This window comes from Mercenaria mercenaria, chromosome 14, assembly GCF_021730395.1.
Source record: "Mercenaria mercenaria strain notata chromosome 14, MADL_Memer_1, whole genome shotgun sequence".
Taxonomy (NCBI): Eukaryota; Metazoa; Mollusca; class Bivalvia; order Venerida; family Veneridae; genus Mercenaria; species Mercenaria mercenaria.
The window spans coordinates 53,244,689-53,264,326 of NC_069374.1; the positions used below are offsets into that span (position 1 = coordinate 53,244,689).

The 19,638-nt window shown below is 37.0% G+C and overlaps 1 protein-coding gene across 1 annotated transcript in view; it reads left to right on the plus strand.

The window, feature by feature from the left end:
* Nucleotides 1-1,912: 1,912 nt before the first annotated feature.
* Nucleotides 1,913-19,638, plus strand: part of LOC123527581 (transketolase-like) — a 52,696-nt gene continuing 34,970 nt past the window's right edge. The window contains exons 1-2 of the mRNA XM_045307148.2: nucleotides 1,913-2,081; nucleotides 10,474-10,591. Coding sequence (XP_045163083.2) covers nucleotides 1,975-2,081; nucleotides 10,474-10,591 — 225 coding nt within the window. The 5' untranslated portion in view covers nucleotides 1,913-1,974. The remainder of the gene's footprint in view (nucleotides 2,082-10,473; nucleotides 10,592-19,638) is intronic.

Consider the following 19,638-nt stretch of genomic DNA (forward strand, 5'->3'; position numbering starts at 1 on the left):
TAGGTAATTTAACATGGCTGTACGACATTTGCGATTTACATGATCTTTAAAGTTCAAGGTTTCGTCATGAAATGCACCGAGATATCTAATTGTGCTTTCACGTTTGACCTAATCACCAGCAATGTTAATGGAAGTTGTAAAACATTTGTTCAGTTGAGGTCTACTAACAGATGTAATAAATTCATTTTTGGAAGTGCTCATTTTCAGTTTGTTTCTATTTATCCAGTCATTGGTAATAACTGCGCACCTTTTAAGGTCTCCGATCGCTTGTGTCTACGGAAACAGATGTAGGACGAAAGGTTTTATTTGCTATATGATCATCAGCAAAACCGTAGACTGATATGGATTTTTGGAATGACATCAAAAAGAGTTCCAGCATAGGTGAGATACAGCCACGGACCAAGGCAACAGTGACTTCAGAAAACGTATTGGCAAAATATCTAACTCTGAAGACGTTATTGATGAGATTTTTCACTTCATCTTGAGTCAATTCAGTAAATTTGTTTAAATTTTGTATATCCTTTACTTGAGGTTCAAAGTTTTGGTATTCAGTTAGGAATTGACGTATTTTTGTGAGTTTTGCCATGAAAAAGTCAGCAAATTTTTCGGCCAGTGAATTATTGAGGCATTGGTTTTTCAGATTTGGTACCAGTTAGCTCTGAGCCAATCCATACAGAGTCTTGGAATCACCTTTAGCGTTCTCTATCTTTTCACTGAGTGAATTTCATGTATCGGAAATAGACATTGAAAAAAGTGAAAAACAGTAAATAAAGCGGGTTGTAGTTCTTGACGTGTAGCTTTCTTATATAACAGTTAAGTCCAAATAATATGACGTTTCGGGACAGCATGATAACGTTTGACTGTCGCTGTCCCCTTCACGTCCAAACTTATTCTACATATTACTGTTAGGTAATCCCCAACTGAAATCCGTTGGGAACGTTTTCTGGTACATGTACAAAATTTTTGTAATGATTACATCCCTGAAATGAATTTATGTTGACATTAGCATAAACTTGCCTGGCTGACGTTTTATGAAAGTATATTTTGTGTTCTGTAATTAAGGTCTCTTATTAAAAGTTATGAATTAAATCAGGGTCTTTCAAAAATTCATTTTGAGTGACCCTGATTAAATTCAACCCATTCGAAGTTCAATATCTACATGCATATTAATGTTTAATTTATTAAGGCAAGTAAGTCTGACCAAAGAACTGTGAAATACATATATTTTTATAGCTCTTTGGTCTGACCAGTATATTAATTGTGACTTTTTAAAAAATTTTTTAATGTCTTCGTATTCCTAACAGTAAAATGCAGATACGGGTAAAGGTAAATGTAAAAGGTAAAGGTAAGTTTTATTTACCGTCGCTTGGTGAAACAATTAACATAAGCTCTAAAGAGCTTTTCTGCGGCCCTATATTAAGAACATTTAAAACCAATTATACCTCACCCCCAGCGATTTGCCGGTAACCATTTACAGCTGGGTCAACTGAGGCAATCGTGATAAAGTGCCTTGCCCAAGGACACACCGCAATGGGAGTAGCCAGGATTCGAACCAGGGGTCTTCACCTCCGTAGGAAAGCGTCTTAGCCCTCTCGACACCAATGCGTCCACAAAGGCTTAAAGGGAGGACAAACAACTTTAAAATATCAGGTCATAAAACAAGTCATCCCAAGAAGCCAAATGAGTAAGGCTAATAACAGTTAACACCATCTTTTCTTTTTCTTTTTCTATAGTAGGGATATAGTTCTTTATGGGAAAATCTGTCTCTGAAAATCTGATACTGTATGCTAGAAGATGAGGAAACGTTATCAATTAATTAGATTTTATATGAAATAAAGAAGTCGTATTTAGGGGAGTTAAGCCTAAATATGGGGAATATGATTTAGTATATTGATACCTAAATGTATAATCGCCGAGGGACACCGATTAACCGATCATTTCCACGCAAGGTGCTTGTCTTACAGAAACTGAAAGATGTCCGATTATCATTGCCCAAGTTCCAGTGTTTTGCAGTCCCTCAAGGACATGGCAAATCAGTTAAGAATCGATAGTATCAATGCTACCAATGCGAGCAATTCGGGGTAAGTGACATATTATACTTTTGCCGAAATTCCACGCCGAATGAGGCTAGTGTAGAGGTAAAAATCTCCTAGTTAAATTTGCCCCACCTATTTTCAAACATTTTTTTAAGGGCAGATGCTGTCTGTAGCCAGTTGGCGAATTTTGTATTAGAGTTTAAAATTCCAAAACTGACCAACATGTTGATAATTTTAAAATCCGCTTGGGTTGGACTAGTCCTAGTTCTATAAATAAGCGTCGGACTTCAATATTTTACGATTTAGACATTTCATATAGTCCGACGTTTTATCGAAATTATAAATTTCCCTTTAGAGCGTTCCGCAAAATATCTTGCGGAAGGTTTTACAAGTTCAAGGTGGAACTGACTGAAAAGCGATAACTGAATACCAACAACGGACAAAGAAACCTAGTTTACACACCAATTGAACATACTGTCTTACTGAAAATATTGAAGATGTGTCCGCACTCTCAAAGTGAAATTTACATCCATACACTTTCACAACACAAAACGAAACTGTCAAATCTTCTGTATTATAAAGAATGATTTTAGACGAAAAAAAAGTCATGGTTGGCTTGGAATTAAATGCGGCTGGTTACTAACATATTGTCTATCTAGTATGCATATGTTTATAATCGATGGATGTAACCAGCATTTATTGGTTTTAATTTAATTAGAAGTTATTTCAATAAATTATTAGTTCATATCAAAGCAGTTTGAAAGGCTAGTCCACGTGTATTCAGCGGTACCCATGCGTTAGATAATGGCCGCAGATTTTTTACTAGTGCCCTAGACTAAACGTATTTTTTGTCTAAGCATGTACAATTGATTCTATACATTTATTCATTGTTGTATTGTTCATGATATTTCATTAAATTACGCTAGAAGAATCTATGTAATGTGTCGGGGAAGTGATTGGAGGTGCAGTTTTCATTATGGTAAACCAATATATCACGAGTTTGAGAGTTTTCCTACATTACACTTAAATTATAAGATAAGGTCGAAATCTGTGCTATGCAAATGGCTGTCAATCGATTAAACTTGACACAGGGATATGTTGAACGTCCAAATATTAAAAGGTCACGGTGCCCTGTGCAAGTTAAATGTTATTGAACTAGACTAGTCCTATCAATAAGACCTGACATGTTTTAACATTTTGACGTCTACTGTAGTATTGGTTATGTCAGGTCTTATCGGATTGCCATTTATAACATGTAGTGAGAAGCGAACACACTTCATGTCGCCTTTAATCTTCAAATTATGAACAACATAACCCAGTCCGAAGTGAAAGAACACTACTTACACCGAAAATAGTCCTTTTTTCAACTGCATATGTGAATAATTACAAAATAAAAGTTACTTTTCATGTATAAATATCGAGTTGTTTCTTTCCACTGTATGTATCGCCGTGTATCTGTATTATGGTGTGCAACATTGCCGGTCTATTCCGAATGTTGTGTAAACACAGTTTATTTTGAGAATCAATTTTAGACGAAATATTTTCCCTCTAGATCACATGGCAAATAGTTCACATGGAAAATTGTTTTCGTCTAAGTCGATTCTAAATATATTATAACCGGCTGAATATGCTTGAAAAATGGCGGAATGTGTATTCAAAACTGTACACAATTGACATACATTGGATATAAGGGTTAATATGAAATAAGGCAAAGCCTCAAAGCCAGCTCAAAGAAATTGGATTTAGCTAAAAATATTCGTATTATGCATCATTTATTTGTCACAAAGAAACTATTCACTACTCACAAGAATTCAGGAGAACCTATTCACTTGAAAAAGTGTACATTTAGTGTCACCATACCTGTAACAGTGAATATCATACGTTGCAAAATTTATGGGAAGCCGGTGTCACGGTGACGTCATTACCGCGTTCCCGTTTCTTTCTGCTTATTTCTGACATTTTTTCCATTTTCTGGCCGATGCTTGATCTTTTAAATGAAAATAATAGTGAGCTCGAAGAGCAGGCCCAAAGGGCCTGCTCGAGAATCGAGCTTTACGGTAACGCAAGTATACTTGCACACTTGGTGATGGATTTGAAAAGTTTCGTCGGAAGTTTTTAAAAAGCGCACCCTAGCGGATAGGTGCTCACAGGAAGTACTTCTTTCCGGAGTGAATACAGAACTTCATTCAATTGCTAAAAAATATTCATCACTCAACAATAATGAAAGAATGATTTCCAGTTGTTTGAAAAAAAAAATGTTTTCATTTAAAAGATCAAGCATCGGCCAGAAAATGGAAAAATGTCATTAATAAGCAGAAAGAAACGGGAACGCGGTAATGACGTCACCGTGACACCGGCTTCCCATAAATTTTGCAACGTATGATATTCACTGTTACAGGTATGGTGACACTAAATGTAGACTTTTTCAAGTGAATAGGTTCTCCTGAATTCTTGTGACTAGTGAATAGTTTCTTTGTGACAAATAAATGATGCATAATATATTTAGCTAAATCCGATTTCTTTGAGCTCGCTTTGAGGCTTTGCCTTATTTCATATTATTTTTTTCAAAGTTTGAAACAACTGGAAATCATTCTTTCATTATTGTTGAGTGATGAATAATTTTTAGCAATTGAATGAAGTTCTGTATTCACTCCGGAAAGAAGTATTTCCTGTGAGCACCTGTCCGCTAGGGTGCGCTTTTTAAGAACTTCCGACGAAACTTTTCAAATCCATCACCAAGTGTGAAAGTATACTTGCGTTACCGTAAAGCTCGATTCTCGAGCATTCGAGCTCGCTATTAAACTTTAAAGATAAATTTAAACGATATATTACTAGAATATGATAAATAACGGTAAGCTAAACTGTTTATACCTGCGTACATCGTATATTTTACATGTGAGAAAATGCTACATACTGGTTGGACACCTCAATCCGGAAAGTCGACAGATCTAGAAGTGTACGTTTTACATATAAACAACAATCTACTAAATTGGCATTAGAAAAAGATTATCAATTCTAACATATCTGAAAATGAAAGAATAGCAATCACATCTCTTTTTTAGCTCACCTGTCACAAAGTGACAAGGTGAGCTTTTGTGATCGCGCAGCGTCCGTCGTCCGTGCGTGCATCCGTCCGTGTGTAAACTTTTGCTTGTGACCACTCTAGAGGTCACATTTTTCATGGGGTCTTTATGAAAATTGATCAGAATGTTCACCTTGATATCTAGGTCAAGTTCGAAACTGGGTCATGTGCGGTCAAAAACTAGGTCAGTAGGTCAAAAAATAGAAAAACCTTGTGACCTCTCTAGAGGCCACATTTTTTAAAAGATCTTTATGAAAATTGGTCAGAATGTTCATCTTGACCGTGCGTGCATCCGTCCGTGTGTAAACTTTTGCTTGTGACCACTCTAGAGGTCACATTTTTCATGGGATCTGTATGAAAGTTGGTCTGAATGTTCATCTTGATGATATCTAGGCCAAGTTTGAAACTGGGTCACATGCGGTCAAAAACTAGGTCAGTAGGTCTAAAAATAGAAAAACCTTGTGACCTCTCTAGAGGCCATACTTATGAATGGATCTTCATAAAAGTTGGTCAGAATGTTCATCTTGATGATATCTAGATCAAGTTCGAAACTGGGTCACGTGCCGTCTAAAAGTAGTTCAGTAGGTCAAATAATGAAAAAACCTTGTGACCTCTCTAGAGGCCATATTTTTCATTTGATCTGTATGAAAGTTGGTCTGAATGTTTATCTTGATGATATCTATGTCAAGTTTGAAACTGGGTCATGTGCCTTCAAAAACTAGGTCAGTAGGTCAAATAATAGAAAAACTTTGTGACCTCTCTAAAGGCCATATTTTTCATGGGATCTGTATGAAAGTTGGTCTGAATGTTCATCTTGATGATATCTAGGTCAAGTTCGAAACTGGGTCACGTGCCTTCCAAAACTAGGTCAGTTGGTCAAATAATAGAAAAACCTTGTGACCTCTCTAAAGGCCATATTTTTCATGGGATCTGTATGAATATTGGTCTGAATGTTCATCTTGATGATATCTAGGTCAAGTTCGAAACTGGGTCATGTGCGGTCAAAAACTAGGTCAGTAGGTCGAAAAATAGAAAAACCTTGTGACCTCTCTAGAGGCCATACTTATGAATGGATCTTCATAAAAATTTGTCAGAATGTTCATCTTGATGATATCTAGGTCAGGTTTGAAAGTGGGTCATGTGCCATCAAAAAGTAGGTCAGTAGGTCAAATAATGAAAAAACCTTGTGACCTCTCTAGAGGCCATATTTTTCATGGGATATGTATGAAAGTTGGTCTGAATGTTTATCTTGATGATATATAGCTCAAGTTTGAAACTGGGTCGACTGCGATCAAAAACTAGGTCAGTAGGTCTAAAAATAGAAAAACCTTGTGACCTCTCTAGAGGCCATACCCTTGAATGGATCTTATGAAAATTGGTCAGAATGTTTACCTTGATGATATCTAGGTCAAGTTTGAAACTGGGTCACGTGCCATCAAAAACTAGGTCATTAGGTGAATTAATAAAAAAAGCTTTTGACCTCTCTAGAGGCCATACTTTTCATGGGATCTGTATGAAAATTGGTCTGAATGTTCATCTTGATGATATCTAGGTCAGGTTTGAAACTGGGTCAACTGCGGTCAAAAACTAGGTCAGTAGGTCTAAAATTAGAAAAATCTTTTGACCTCTCTAGAGGCCATATTTTTCAATGGATCTTCATGAAAATTGGTCTGAATGTTCACCTTGATGATATCTAGGTCAGTTCCTAAACTGGGTCACGTGCGGTCAAAAACTAGGCCAGTAGGTATAAAAGTAGAAAAACCTTGTGACCTCTCTAGAGGCCATATTTTTCATGAGATCTTCATGAAAAATTAGTGAGAATGTTCACCTTGATGATATCTAGGTCAAGTTTGAAACGGTCACTTACCTTCGAAAACTAGGTCAATAGGTCAAATAATAGAAAAACCTTGTGACCTCTCTAGAGGCCATATTTTTCAATGGATCTTCATGAAAATTGGTCAGAATTTTTATCTTAATGATATCTAGGTCAAGTTCAAAACTGGGTCACATGAGCTCAAAAACTAGGCCACAGTCAAATAATAGAAAAAATGACGTCATACTCAAAACTGGGTCATGTGGGAACAGGTAAGCGATTCAGGACCATCATGGTCCTCTTGTAATAATTTAGACATTATCATCAAACCAGCAGAGGAGCAGTTGTAATATTGAACAAAGAGGACTATATACTTGAAGGTCTTAGACAACTAAATAACCCGATGTTCTACCGTGAAATACCGCGAGATGTCACTAAAAACACAGCACAGAAAATAAATAATTTCTTAAACTATCTAAAAAATATGACCTTTTACAGTCTAAACACATACAATACCTGCAACCGAAATATTGCTGTACACCTGTTTTTTACATGCTTCCAAAAATACACAAGAAAAATAATCCTGGTAGGCCCATCATCTCCGCCTGTAATGGACCTGCAGAAAAACTTTCCGAGTTTGTGGACTTCTACATAAAACCGCTAGCACAAAACGTTCCGTCTTACATTAAAGATACAGTGGAACCTGTCTAATCCGAACCTGTTTGGACCAGAAGAATTGTTCGGATTATAAAGGTGTTCAGATTACAAAGGTTTTCTACGGGGGCGATCCAGTGAAAATGAACATGTATGTCTGAGGCCAGTGTTAATACCTGATTGTTTTACCATGTTATCAGAATAATAATTTTATTGAAGAAGACATTTTGCAAAATTACGTTATTATTTTTAATATTTTCAAAGATTTATCTTCACTCATTTTTAATCAAATAAAAAGCTGAAACAAATGCAATAGACATTCATTGTTGTGTTTTACTCGCATTCTTTTGATAGCAAGACTTCAATTACGGATCACACGATTTTGGCAATGCATTAAAATATTAACAAAAAGGCATCAATACGTCAAATTATTTTTAACACCCAATTATTGCAAACGTACGTTAATGACCCGTCTCTTTAACGTATTCCTTTGATTTGATGAGCAATAAAGGATGATTACACAATCAGGCATAATTAGTCGGCAATGCCTGTCCATATTCGTATTTTTCACACTTCTGTTAATGACACCGACGTTCACCGACTCGCATATTGTAAACAAACTTTTGCACTGCTTTTATAACATTTGTCGGTATTTTATGACACTTCGCACCTCATAGAATCTTTGTGTGTTGTCAAAATTTTGGGGTCCAGTTGGTGTTCAGATCCGAAAAGTAAATTTCAACTACTTTATATGGAACTGGACCAAAAAACTTGTCCGGTTTTCGGAGTAGCAAGGGTCCAGATTGCAAAGGTATATTTGTATTAAATTAAGAAGAAAAAAATATGGGACCACGAGAATCGTTCAGTTTAGACAGGTTTCCGGATTACACGAGTACGGATTAGCTAGGTTCCACTGTACCAGTGATTTCTTAAGGAAGTTGTGGAATTTAGGTCCTATACCTTCACACACCTTATTAGTTACAATTGACGTAAGCGCATTATATACATCCATACCACATAGGGAAGGCATCAAAGCACTTAAACATGCTTTAGACACAAGAACTACTGACACCCCAAAATCTTGGATCATACTCCGTTTCATGACCTTTATCTTAAAGAAAACATGCTTCCAATTCATACAAGAAACAAACATTAAAACCATATACGAACCGTCAAAAATCAAACCAGGAAAAACGCGTGCAACCTACCAAGCAACAGATACTACCCCGCCTAAGAAAATAAAATTCAGAGTCATTCCAGGGAAGAAAAAATGGCTTTTAGATGCACCAACCAGTACACCTGTGGAAAAATGCACATTTGAAACTCTACCACCAATATCACGTCTACCACTATCGCCAATCCCGGACTACAACAACACAGAAATTATGGGCCTGGACCTAAGAACCCAATTTCCTGATACTGACATAAGGAACCTCATAAACACAAACTTACCTCTCAAATCCAGCATGACTGAATTACTACTGCAAAACGGCAATAAACCCAAAACAGACAAACTTTTCGAAAACTGACCAGATCCCTTTTTGGGTTCCAAAGTTATGGCCCCTTAAAGGGCCAGAACTTGCTATTTTGGCTTTTGCAGCGATAAAGAGACTTCATTTCTGGTTTGATTTGATACAAACCTGCAGTATGCTTGAACAACAATAGATCTCTAAGATTCCATGATGAATCATAGGTTCCGTGGTTACAGCCCCTGATTGACCCTTAAAAGAGGCAAACTTTGTCCATTTTTACCATGTGAACACGATAGATGTGACATTTTACATTCAATTTAAACCAAACTTACTCACACTTAAGTCACAATAAGATCTCCATTCCTTTTCGAAAACTGGCTAGATTTCATCATGGGTTCTAGTGTCACTGGGCAAAATTTTCTATATTGTCACAATCAGCCATATAGCGGTCTCATTTTATGCTTTGATTTGATACAGACTTGCACAGAACGTTTATCTTAATGATCTAGGCCAAGTTCGAAACTGAGTCATGTGGGGTCAAAAAACTAGGTAAGGTCACCAGGTCAGATCAAAGGAAAAGTTTGTTAATACTCTTGAGACCACATTTTAAGACCCTATCTTCACGTAACTTTGTCAAAATGTTTATCTTGATGATTCCTAGGCCAAGATTGAAACTGGGTATGACATGTGGGCTAAAAAACTAGGTCACCTGCTCAAATCGAAAGGAAAGCTTGTTAACACTCCAGAGGCCATATTAAGGTCCTATCTTCATGAAACTTTTAAAGAATGTTTATCTTGATGATTCCTAGGCCAAGTGCAAAACTAGGGCATGTGGGGTCAAAAACTAGGTCACCACTCAAATCAAAGTAAAAGGCTTTTAACCAATGAAGAGGAGTTACTTGTGACCCTATGTTCATGAAACTTGGTCAGAATGTTTATCTTGATGATTCCAAGGCCAAGTTTAACAGGTGAGCGATGATCTTCTTAGCATTTTTGTTACATGCAGGTATGTTCTGCTGTAAAAGTTTATTTTAGCTTAAGGTTTTGTGTGAATTACTTACAAATGTAAGTGAATGGGAAAAGACACTGAAAGATTTAAAGATAATGGAAAGTTGTAATTACCAACTTTGTAGTAATTCAGAATACCACATGAAATGGTATTTCCTTGTTGCAGAAAAGGTGGAGGAAACAGTAGTTTACATATCAATGGTTAACCCTTACCCTGCTAAATTTCTATGATGGACTTTCAATTTGGACTGTACCATTTACTGTTAAAAGGTGTGCTCACTAACTGACTGGCAAACAGTGTTGATCTTGAACAGACAGAAAGGAAGTGCAGGCTGATCATGATCCACACTTGTCGCAAAGGTAGAATCAATCAGATAAGGGTTAAATGTCAAACATTTTGTATTTCAGACATCCAACATCATGTGCGTCTGCTGCAGAGATAATGTCTGTGTTGTTCTTTCATACAATGCGCTATGACATTAAATTCCCGAGAGACCCCAGGAGTGATCGGTTTGTCATGTCGAAGGTAATTTCGTTGTCTCATCTTTATTGTACCCCCCGACAACAAAGTTGTAAGGGGGTGTACTGGTTTCAGGTTGTCTGTCTGTCTGTCTGTCCGTAGATGCAATCTTGTGCGCACCATCTCTCCTTATCCCCTTGACAGAATTTAATGAAACTTCACACAAGTGATCAGTACCAACAGTAGTTGTGCATGGGGCATGTTAGGTTCTTTCAGAAAAAAAATTTGCAGAGTTATGGGACTTTGTTTTTTTTGTTACTATACTATATACATAGACACAATCTTGTGTGCACCATCTCTCCTCATCCCCTTGACACAATTTAATGAAACTTCACACAAGTGATCAGTACCAACAGTAGTTGTGCATGGGGCATGTTAGGTTCTTTCAGAAAAAAAATTTGCAGAGTTACATGTATGGGACTTTGTTTTTTTGTTACTATACTATATACATAGACACAATCTTGTGTGCACCATCTCTCCTCATCCCCTTGACACAATTTAATGAAACTTCACACAAGTGATCAGTACCAACAGTAGTTGTGCATGGGGCATGTTAGGTTCTTTCAGCTACAAAAATTGCAGAGTTATGGGACTTTGTTTCTTGTTAACATACTATGTACATACAGTCTGCATATGCAATCTTGTGCGTGCCTAATCTACCAAACCCTTGCACACAATTTAATGAAACTTCACACAAGTGATCAGTACCAACCCTAGTTGTGCATGGTGCATGTTACATTCTTTTAGATAAATATTCTGCATAGTTATGGGACTTTGTTTTTTGTAACTATACTGTATACATACAGTCTATATACATACAGTCCACATAATTATGCAATCTTGTGTGTGTCAAATTGCAATGTACTGTGTCAGTGCATGCGGGGGGTACATTCATCACCTTTAGTGATAGCTCTAGTTTTCTATGTTTTTTGTTTGTTCAGTATGGCCATAAACAGAAATTTGACATTGGTAAAATGTGTTTTGCATATAAAAGCTTATGAAATAAGGAGCTCCAGATTTGCTTTATAATAAACGTAATAATGCCATTATATGAAGTTATTTTGTCAAGATTGCTTGCTGTGAACTTGACATAGTTGGGTAAGTTGTTCCATGGCAATGTCATGAGTCATTAAATTGAATCCGTCAGTTTGAGTTGCAACCATCATATTACTAAAATTATGCAAACCATCATTGCATTTGAGTTTAGACAAGCAAAGAATTGCTGTCATAGAATTATCATTCACAAAGAAACTTTGAGGTGGTAACTGTGCTCATTAAGGGGGTGTTGGTGGCGAAATGGTTATGGTTGCTGACTTTAAATCACATGCCCTTCACAATTGTAGGCAGGGTTTTTTTTTATTCTATAGCAGCAGCCGAATATCGGCCTCGTCCCCCAGCCGAGGATTTCCCCCACAGCCAAGGATTTCCCCTACCGCAGTCCGAAATTCCCCTACGTCCGAAATTCCCCCGTCCGAAATCGTAAACAAAGCAAGGGAGATTACTCCCAGCGATTTTTTTCTTTATATAAGTAGTACCGAATATCGGACCCGTTCACAATTGCAGACGGTCTTTCACAATTTTCAATGGGTGTGTAAACCTTTAGAAATAGTAGAAAAATGTTAGAAGAGCGTTCAATGGACCCGAGGTTCCGGTTTTGACCCGCGAAAATCGATAAAAACTCGTATCTGACCCGGTAACGGCTTATGCTGTATTGTGTAATATGTGTTGCCAATTTAAAGTAATTATTTTGTGTGCTTGATTCGATTAAATAAGCCGGTCGGCCGTTACGCAAATTTATTATCTTTGCCCAAAGAAGTATAAAATACACAGAATGGCAACTGGCTGTAATCTCGCGTGAGCTCGTGTCAGAGCGTGATTCGGCGTTATCTTACTAAAAACAAACATCGGCGAGCATGGAGTTACAATCTGTACCTTTAAAACTACATTTAAAATACATGTTACTTCTAAAACAAAATTAGTTTAATGTGAAATGGTCTTAAGACACGAAGTACACGGTTTTTTTTTTTGCCATAGAAAGAAGCGTGGTCATACGGTGATAATTATTTTACCGATGAATAATTGCTTTCGCATACAAAATTGCGCGTGGAGAAAGCGCCACTTCCGGTAAACGAGATCTCGTTTTTTTGTCACGGGAGGTTTGCGAGATTTGCTCTATATGCTATTCAAGTTGCCAATCTATTTATTTTTATAGCTCTTTGCTTTGCCGAGGTATTTTGCTAGGGCAAAATAAAATATAAATGTTTTAAATAATCAGATATTATAAGTATGGAATAGTTCTGGTGAAAAGATGAAATTTAAAATGGGTATTTTATCAAGAATTTTAAATGTTTGCTTTCGTTTTTTCATATTTGTCACACGTTTTCGCGATCGTGATTTTCGGACTTTTTTATCCTTTCTTGCAAGATTTTCTAGTGCAATCGAAATAAAAAGCCAACAAAAGTATGCATTTAATAATAATATGATGACTCCTGCAAAAGCAACTCTTATTTTGAAGCATTTTTTGTGAATAAAACATGTGACCCTTAAATATTGAATGATTTCTTTCTTGTATACGGCTAAATTGAGCATTTCAACTCTCCCCACCCACCTTGTTACAATGATAAGTGAACATTAGTGTAAGTCCATCTATTGCTAAGTGACAGTGTGTATAGTTGCTAAAAGTTGCAGGAATATGTAATAAAAACATAGTTTAAAGTGTTTATTATGCGTAATTGTAAATTCCCCCCGTGTGAAAAAAATCCCCCAAAATTGCTCGTCGCGCGCTATTTTCTTCCCCCAATGACAGGCTGAGGCCCCTTCCCCCAGTCGTAAAAAAAAACCCTGGTAGGTTTGAGCCTTGCTAGGCGTGTAGAATTCTTCATGTAAGGAAGCCATCCACATAGCTAACGGAAGGTTGGTGGTTCTACCAAGGTGTCCACCTGTGATGAAATAATGCCTGAAGGGGACCCTGGGGTCTTCCAAGTCACCAAATGACCAAATTAAATGCATCAGTTTGGTGTGAACCCAACAAAAATGTGTGTTTTTAAGCTTTTCAGAGTGCAAGGAGATTAAGGTGAACCGTTAACATCTTCGCTATCCATCATCTGTTGGATGTTGGTTAACATTTTCCTAAATCGGCATCTTAGAAACCATAAAATTGGACATTAATATGTCTTAAATGGACCTTGTCCAAAACTGCTGATATAGATTTGCTCAGCTGCAAATAATAGCTGCCAGAAGTAAAAGTAGAAAAATTTGAAAAACTTTGTCCTGGCCTGATTTCAAAATAACTTTGCACAGATGTTTCATTGGTGACCTTCTTCCAGTTTTCAAATTACTTAGATTTGTCAAAAAACATGGCCGTAGAGGGTGTGGTCTCTTTTCCTAATAAGTCTATACAGGAAAAACTTCGTAAGTTGGTTACTCTCACACACATCAGTCGAATATTATAATACATTTCCATATCTGTGAAGTAACGGTAGTGGATACTCAACGCTGGTAAAGGAGCGTATAAGCTGGCTTAATAGCAGATTTTTTTCAGAGAAATTGTCAGCCTATCCAAAATTGTTCAAGCCATCTGGTTTCATCAGAGACAGGTCAACAGCCCTAATAGCAGTGGCAAATATTTTTTCCCTAGTTTGAAAGCCAAGACTATAAATATGAAAGTTTTAATCATTTAAAACATGAAGCAATTTACTAACAATAACATATGTAATTACTGAACCATTTTAAGAATTCCTAATAAATTTGGATCTTTTACAACACATCTTGTTCTGTACTTTAAGCGCCAGTGTTGCATTAGATCTAGAGAATGAGATTATGTAGAAGCTTTAGGACTAATTATGAACATCAGACTTAATAGCATATAGTCAGTAGAATGACCCCAATATAATTATTTCTAGGTGAAATGTCAAGGTCATAGCATACCTTAGCAGAAAATTATGCATCTTATAACCCCTACAATGCTAAATTTCTACAATGAACTTGTCCATCTTTCAATTTGGACAGTACAGTACCATTAACTGTTGATTAGGGGTGCTTACCAAAAAGATACTGACTGAATGGCAAACAGTGTAGATCTTGATCAGACTGCATGGATGTGCGGCTGATCTTGGTCTGCGCTGGCTGCAAAGGCAGAAGCGTATCCAGCATGATAAGGGATAAGCTCAAACGTGCTATGAGCTGTGCCATGAGAAAACCAACATAGTGCATTTGCGACCAGCTGGATCCAGACCAACCTGCGCATCCATGTAGTCTGGTCAGGATCCATGCTGTTTGCTTTCAAAGCCTATTGCAATTCGAGAAACTGTTAGGAAACAGCATGGATCCAGACCAGATTGCGTGGATGCCCAGGCTGGTCTGGATCCATGCTGATCGCAAATGCACCGTGTTGGTTTCCTCATGGTGCGGCTCATATCATGGTAGGTATATGTGATTTACAAAATCTTGTGTATGTCAGTATAAACTTAACTGTCTTACTTTTCTTAAATTCAAGATGATATTACGCCCACCAGTTGTAACTGATTCAGTAAAGATCCGCTTCTTTTGAAATAATTTGCACTATAAATATTTTACTATTGTTGTATGAAGAGTATAAACTGCATACAAGTGTTAGATAGCTAGTATATGTTATGTACCTATATGGACATTAGAAACCAAAGCTGAATTATTCAGCCATATCATATTCAGCGTAGGATTTAATTTGAATTGTACAGGTGTCTCACTTGCACTAGTAATTAAAAGTAATGTTTTAATTATTAACGGTAAGCAAGTCTATTATGGTTACAAAAACAAAAGCATAGCCTTTAAAGTTTCAAAGCATGTATTACTCACATGTACAACGTATAAAATGCTCTCATGTTAAAAGGAAAAAATGTCAATTTCAATGTTTAGCATTAATTTTCGGTACATACCAACAAACGCACTAGAATACTTTATCAGAAGCAATATTTTTTCATGTTGTATGGCTCCAATTTGAAATGGTCCTCAGAATTGCTTACTGGTATACTGTGAAATCATCAATTTTAATGGGGGACTAATTTTCAAGGATTTCGTTGTTGAGTCAATCCACGAAATTTAATTCCATTGAACAAGTAAAATTCCTATTCACTTTATGTTCAAAAGTTGTCATCCACAAATTCATATCCCCACAACATTGCCGTTTTGACCAAAACCACGAAATTTCATGCCCACAAAATTAGATGATTTCACAGTAACCAAACTGATGCTACAGTATACAGAATGTATCACAGAGCTGTGTAAGGTTAAAAAAGTACTTATGAATATTCACATTACCCTGTATAAATGTAATATGTTTATTGGAAAAACTTTCAGGTATAAAGAATTGTAATAAGAAAATTTGGTAGCCACAATGATGGAACAAAGAACTTTTTAAGGTTGGCCTTAAAGGTAAACATCCACTGCAAACATAACCTTAGAAAACAATAAAATCTATCAAAGTTCTAATCTTGTTCTGGCTTCTTATCTGAAACTGCTGAACAGAGTTTTTAATGGCCTAGTAACAAACCTAGTTAGGTATAGAATCAGCATTTTGGTTTTATTGTCGAGCCTGCTTGCAGAAGCAAAGACATAGTAGTCTAAATGGCTGTTTAGGGTATATGCGTCTGTGCGGCCATCTGGATTTGTTTGTCTGGACCATAACTTTGATATGCATGGAGCAGTCTGGTTTATATTTTGCATCAGCCACAGTGAAACAGAGTTTCGTGTGCAAACCCCAGGTTCCTATCTCCAAGGTCAAGGTCTTAGTTGGAAGTTAAAGGTCATGTCAGATCTTGTCCAGCCCATAACTTTGACATGCATTGAGGAATCTTATTTATAATTGCTGTGAATGTTAACCTTAGTGAGACGTAGTGTCATGCATGTGCAAACCCCAGGTTCCTTTCTCAAAGGCCAATGTCACGGTTGGAGGTCAAAGGTCATGTGAGATGTTGTCTGGCCCATAAATTTGACATGCAGTGAGGAATCTTGTTTATGATTGGCATGAGTGTTTAACTCAATGAAACAGACCCTAACTAAAGGTCAAGGTCACAGTTAGGGGTCAAAGGGCGGGCTCAACATGTTGCCCGTGGGCATCTAGTTTGGGCGAGTGGTTAAGGTTGCTGGCTTGGAATCATTCGACTCTCACCACCGTGTTTTTGAAACCTCGCTTAGGGTGTAGAGTACTTTCATAATTATGAGAAAAATATCCAGCTGGTTCTGGAAAGTTGAGGGTTCTACCCACTTTCCTGTGCCATAAGTAATCCCCCGGCGTGGCACCAGGGGTCTTCCTCTACCAACAAAAGCTGAAAAGTTGCCATATTACGTATCATTGTTAAACCCAACAAAAAAAGAAAAAATCTTTTATTTGTCTGGCTGCCTGTCTGAAAATTTTATTAAGATTTGTCCTCTGAAATTGTCAATAAATTATTGCATTTTCAGCTGTACTGGTATCAAATCACTTGCCCCTAAGCGATGTGGGTTCAAGCCTTGCTTCGGGCATTGTATTCTTCATGTGAGGAAGCCATCCAGCTGGCTTATGGAAGATTGATGGGTCTACCCATGTGCCCGCTTTGATGAAATAATGCACGAAGGGGCACCTGGGGTCTTCCTCCACCATTAAAAGCGGGAAAGTGGCCATATGACCTATAATTGTGTCAGTGTGACGTTATTAAACTCAACAACAACAAAAAGCACACAAAAATGCACTTGTATGATAGAAAACAGTATGGTTATACTAGCATGGCCTTTTCATGTTTGAAAATGACTAATTAACTCAGATAAGGCTATACAGTTACAGAAATAAGCAAAGTTATCTTAATTTCTATTGCTAAGCTTAAGTAACCAAGTCCTGATACTAGTTAGAATATCTATAAAAATTCATAATGTAGTAAAACAATGCTCCATTTAAACTAAGTGAAGCCATGGTCAAAAAGATAATATCCCTGGAAGATAATTATGCACCTCATATTTAACCACAGCTACACACATTACAACCAGAACTTTACACATCGTAAATTAAGAGTCCCGCCCAATGTTTAGTAAATCTGATTTCAAGTGATGCTCAAATAGCAATGCTAAATAAGAACATTATTTGTTTTATGTTAACTTCATTGGCCAAAAATCCATAAGTCAGATTTCACAAATATGCCCGTAAAAGATTAGGAAATCTTGTAGTATTATTAGCTTATACCCAGATAGCATTGATTTGTATACCATAAATTTAATTGGTTTGTTTAAAGGCACTGGCCTCCGGGTAGTAAGACAAAAAAAAAATTAAACAAATTTAGGTATCAGAAAGTTACTGCTATACTTTTTAAGAAAGCTTTGAAACTTAATTACAGACAGACTATAATGTTTGGCATGTTATGAAAACACAGGAGAATTTAATTTAGTTTTTTTTTCTAATTTTACACAAAAATTGAAAAGAAATTGTAACAGTTTTACTCAAGGTAAATTGCCTTAATTATAAATGTCTATATTTAATGTTCAGTAAATACATTTCCTTCGTGGCTGCATTGGTAAAGACGGGAAAAGTTCTTATTGCCATGGTGGCTCAGGTTCGATTCCTGATGCAGGCATTTTTTTTTCTTGATATGTCATTTTTAGCTCACCTGTCACAAAGTGACAAGGTGAGCTTTTGTGATCGCGCGGCGTCCGTCGTCCGTCCGTGCGTGCGTCCGTAAACTTTTGCTTGTGACCACTCTAGAGGTCACATTTTTCATGGGATCTTTATGAAAATTGGTCAGAATGTTCACCTTGATGATATCTAGGTCAAGTTTGAAACTGGGTCACGTGCCATCAAAAACTAGGTCAGTAGGTCTAAAAATAGAAAAACCTTGTGACCTCTCTAGAGGCCATATATTTCACAAGATCTTCATGAATATTGGTCAGAATGTTCACCTTGATGATATCTAGGTCAAGTTCGAAACTGGGTCACGTGGGGTCAAAAACTAGGTCAGTAGGTCTAAAAATAGAAAAACCTTGTGACCTCTCTAGAGGCCATATTTTTCATGAGATCTTCATGGATATTGGTCAGAATGTTCACCTTGATGATATCTAGGTCAAGTTCGAAACTGGGTCACGTGGGGTCAAAAACTAGGTCAGTAGGTCTAAAAATAGAAAAACCTTGTGACCTCTCTAGAGGCCATATTTTTCATGAGATCTTCATGAATATTGGTCAGAATGTTCACCTTGATGATATCTAGGTCAAGTTTGAAACTGGGTCACGTGGGGTCAAAAACTAGGTCATTAGGTCTAAAAATAGAAAAACCTTGTGACCTCTCTAGAGGCCATATTTCTCAATGGATCTTCATGAATATTGGTCAGAATGTTCAGCTTGATGATATCTAGGTCAAGTTCGAAACTGGGTCACGTGGGGGTAAAAACTAGGTCAGTAGATCTAAAAATAGAAAAACCTTGTGACCTCTCTAGAGGCCATATTTTTCATGAGATCTCCATGAATATTGGTCAGAATGTTCACCTTGATGATATCTAGGTCAAGTTCGATACTGGGTCATGTGGGAACAAAAACTAGGTCAGTAGGTCTAAAAATAGAAAAACCTTGTGACCTCTCTAGAGGCCATATTTCTCAATGGATCTTCATGAAAATTGGTCAGAATGTTCACCTTGATGATATCTAGGTCAAGTTCGAAACTGGGTCACGTGCTGTCTAAAACTAGGTCAGTAGGTCTAAAAATAGAAAAACCTTGTGACCTCTCTAGAGGCCATATTTTTCAATGGATCTTTATGAAAATTGGTCAGAATGTTAACCTTGATGATATCTAGATCAAGTTCGAAACTGGGTCACGTGGGGTTAAAAACTAGGTCAGTAGATCTAAAAGTAGAAAAACCTTGTGACCTCTCTAGAGGCCATATTTCTCAATGGATCTTCATGAATATTGGTCAGAATGTTCAGCTTGATGATATCTAGGTCAAGTTCGAAACTGGGTCACGTGGGGTTAAAAACTAGGTCAGTAGATCTAAAAATAGAAAAACCTTGTGACCTCTCTAGAGGCCATATTTTTCATGAGATCTCCATGAATATTGGTCAGAAT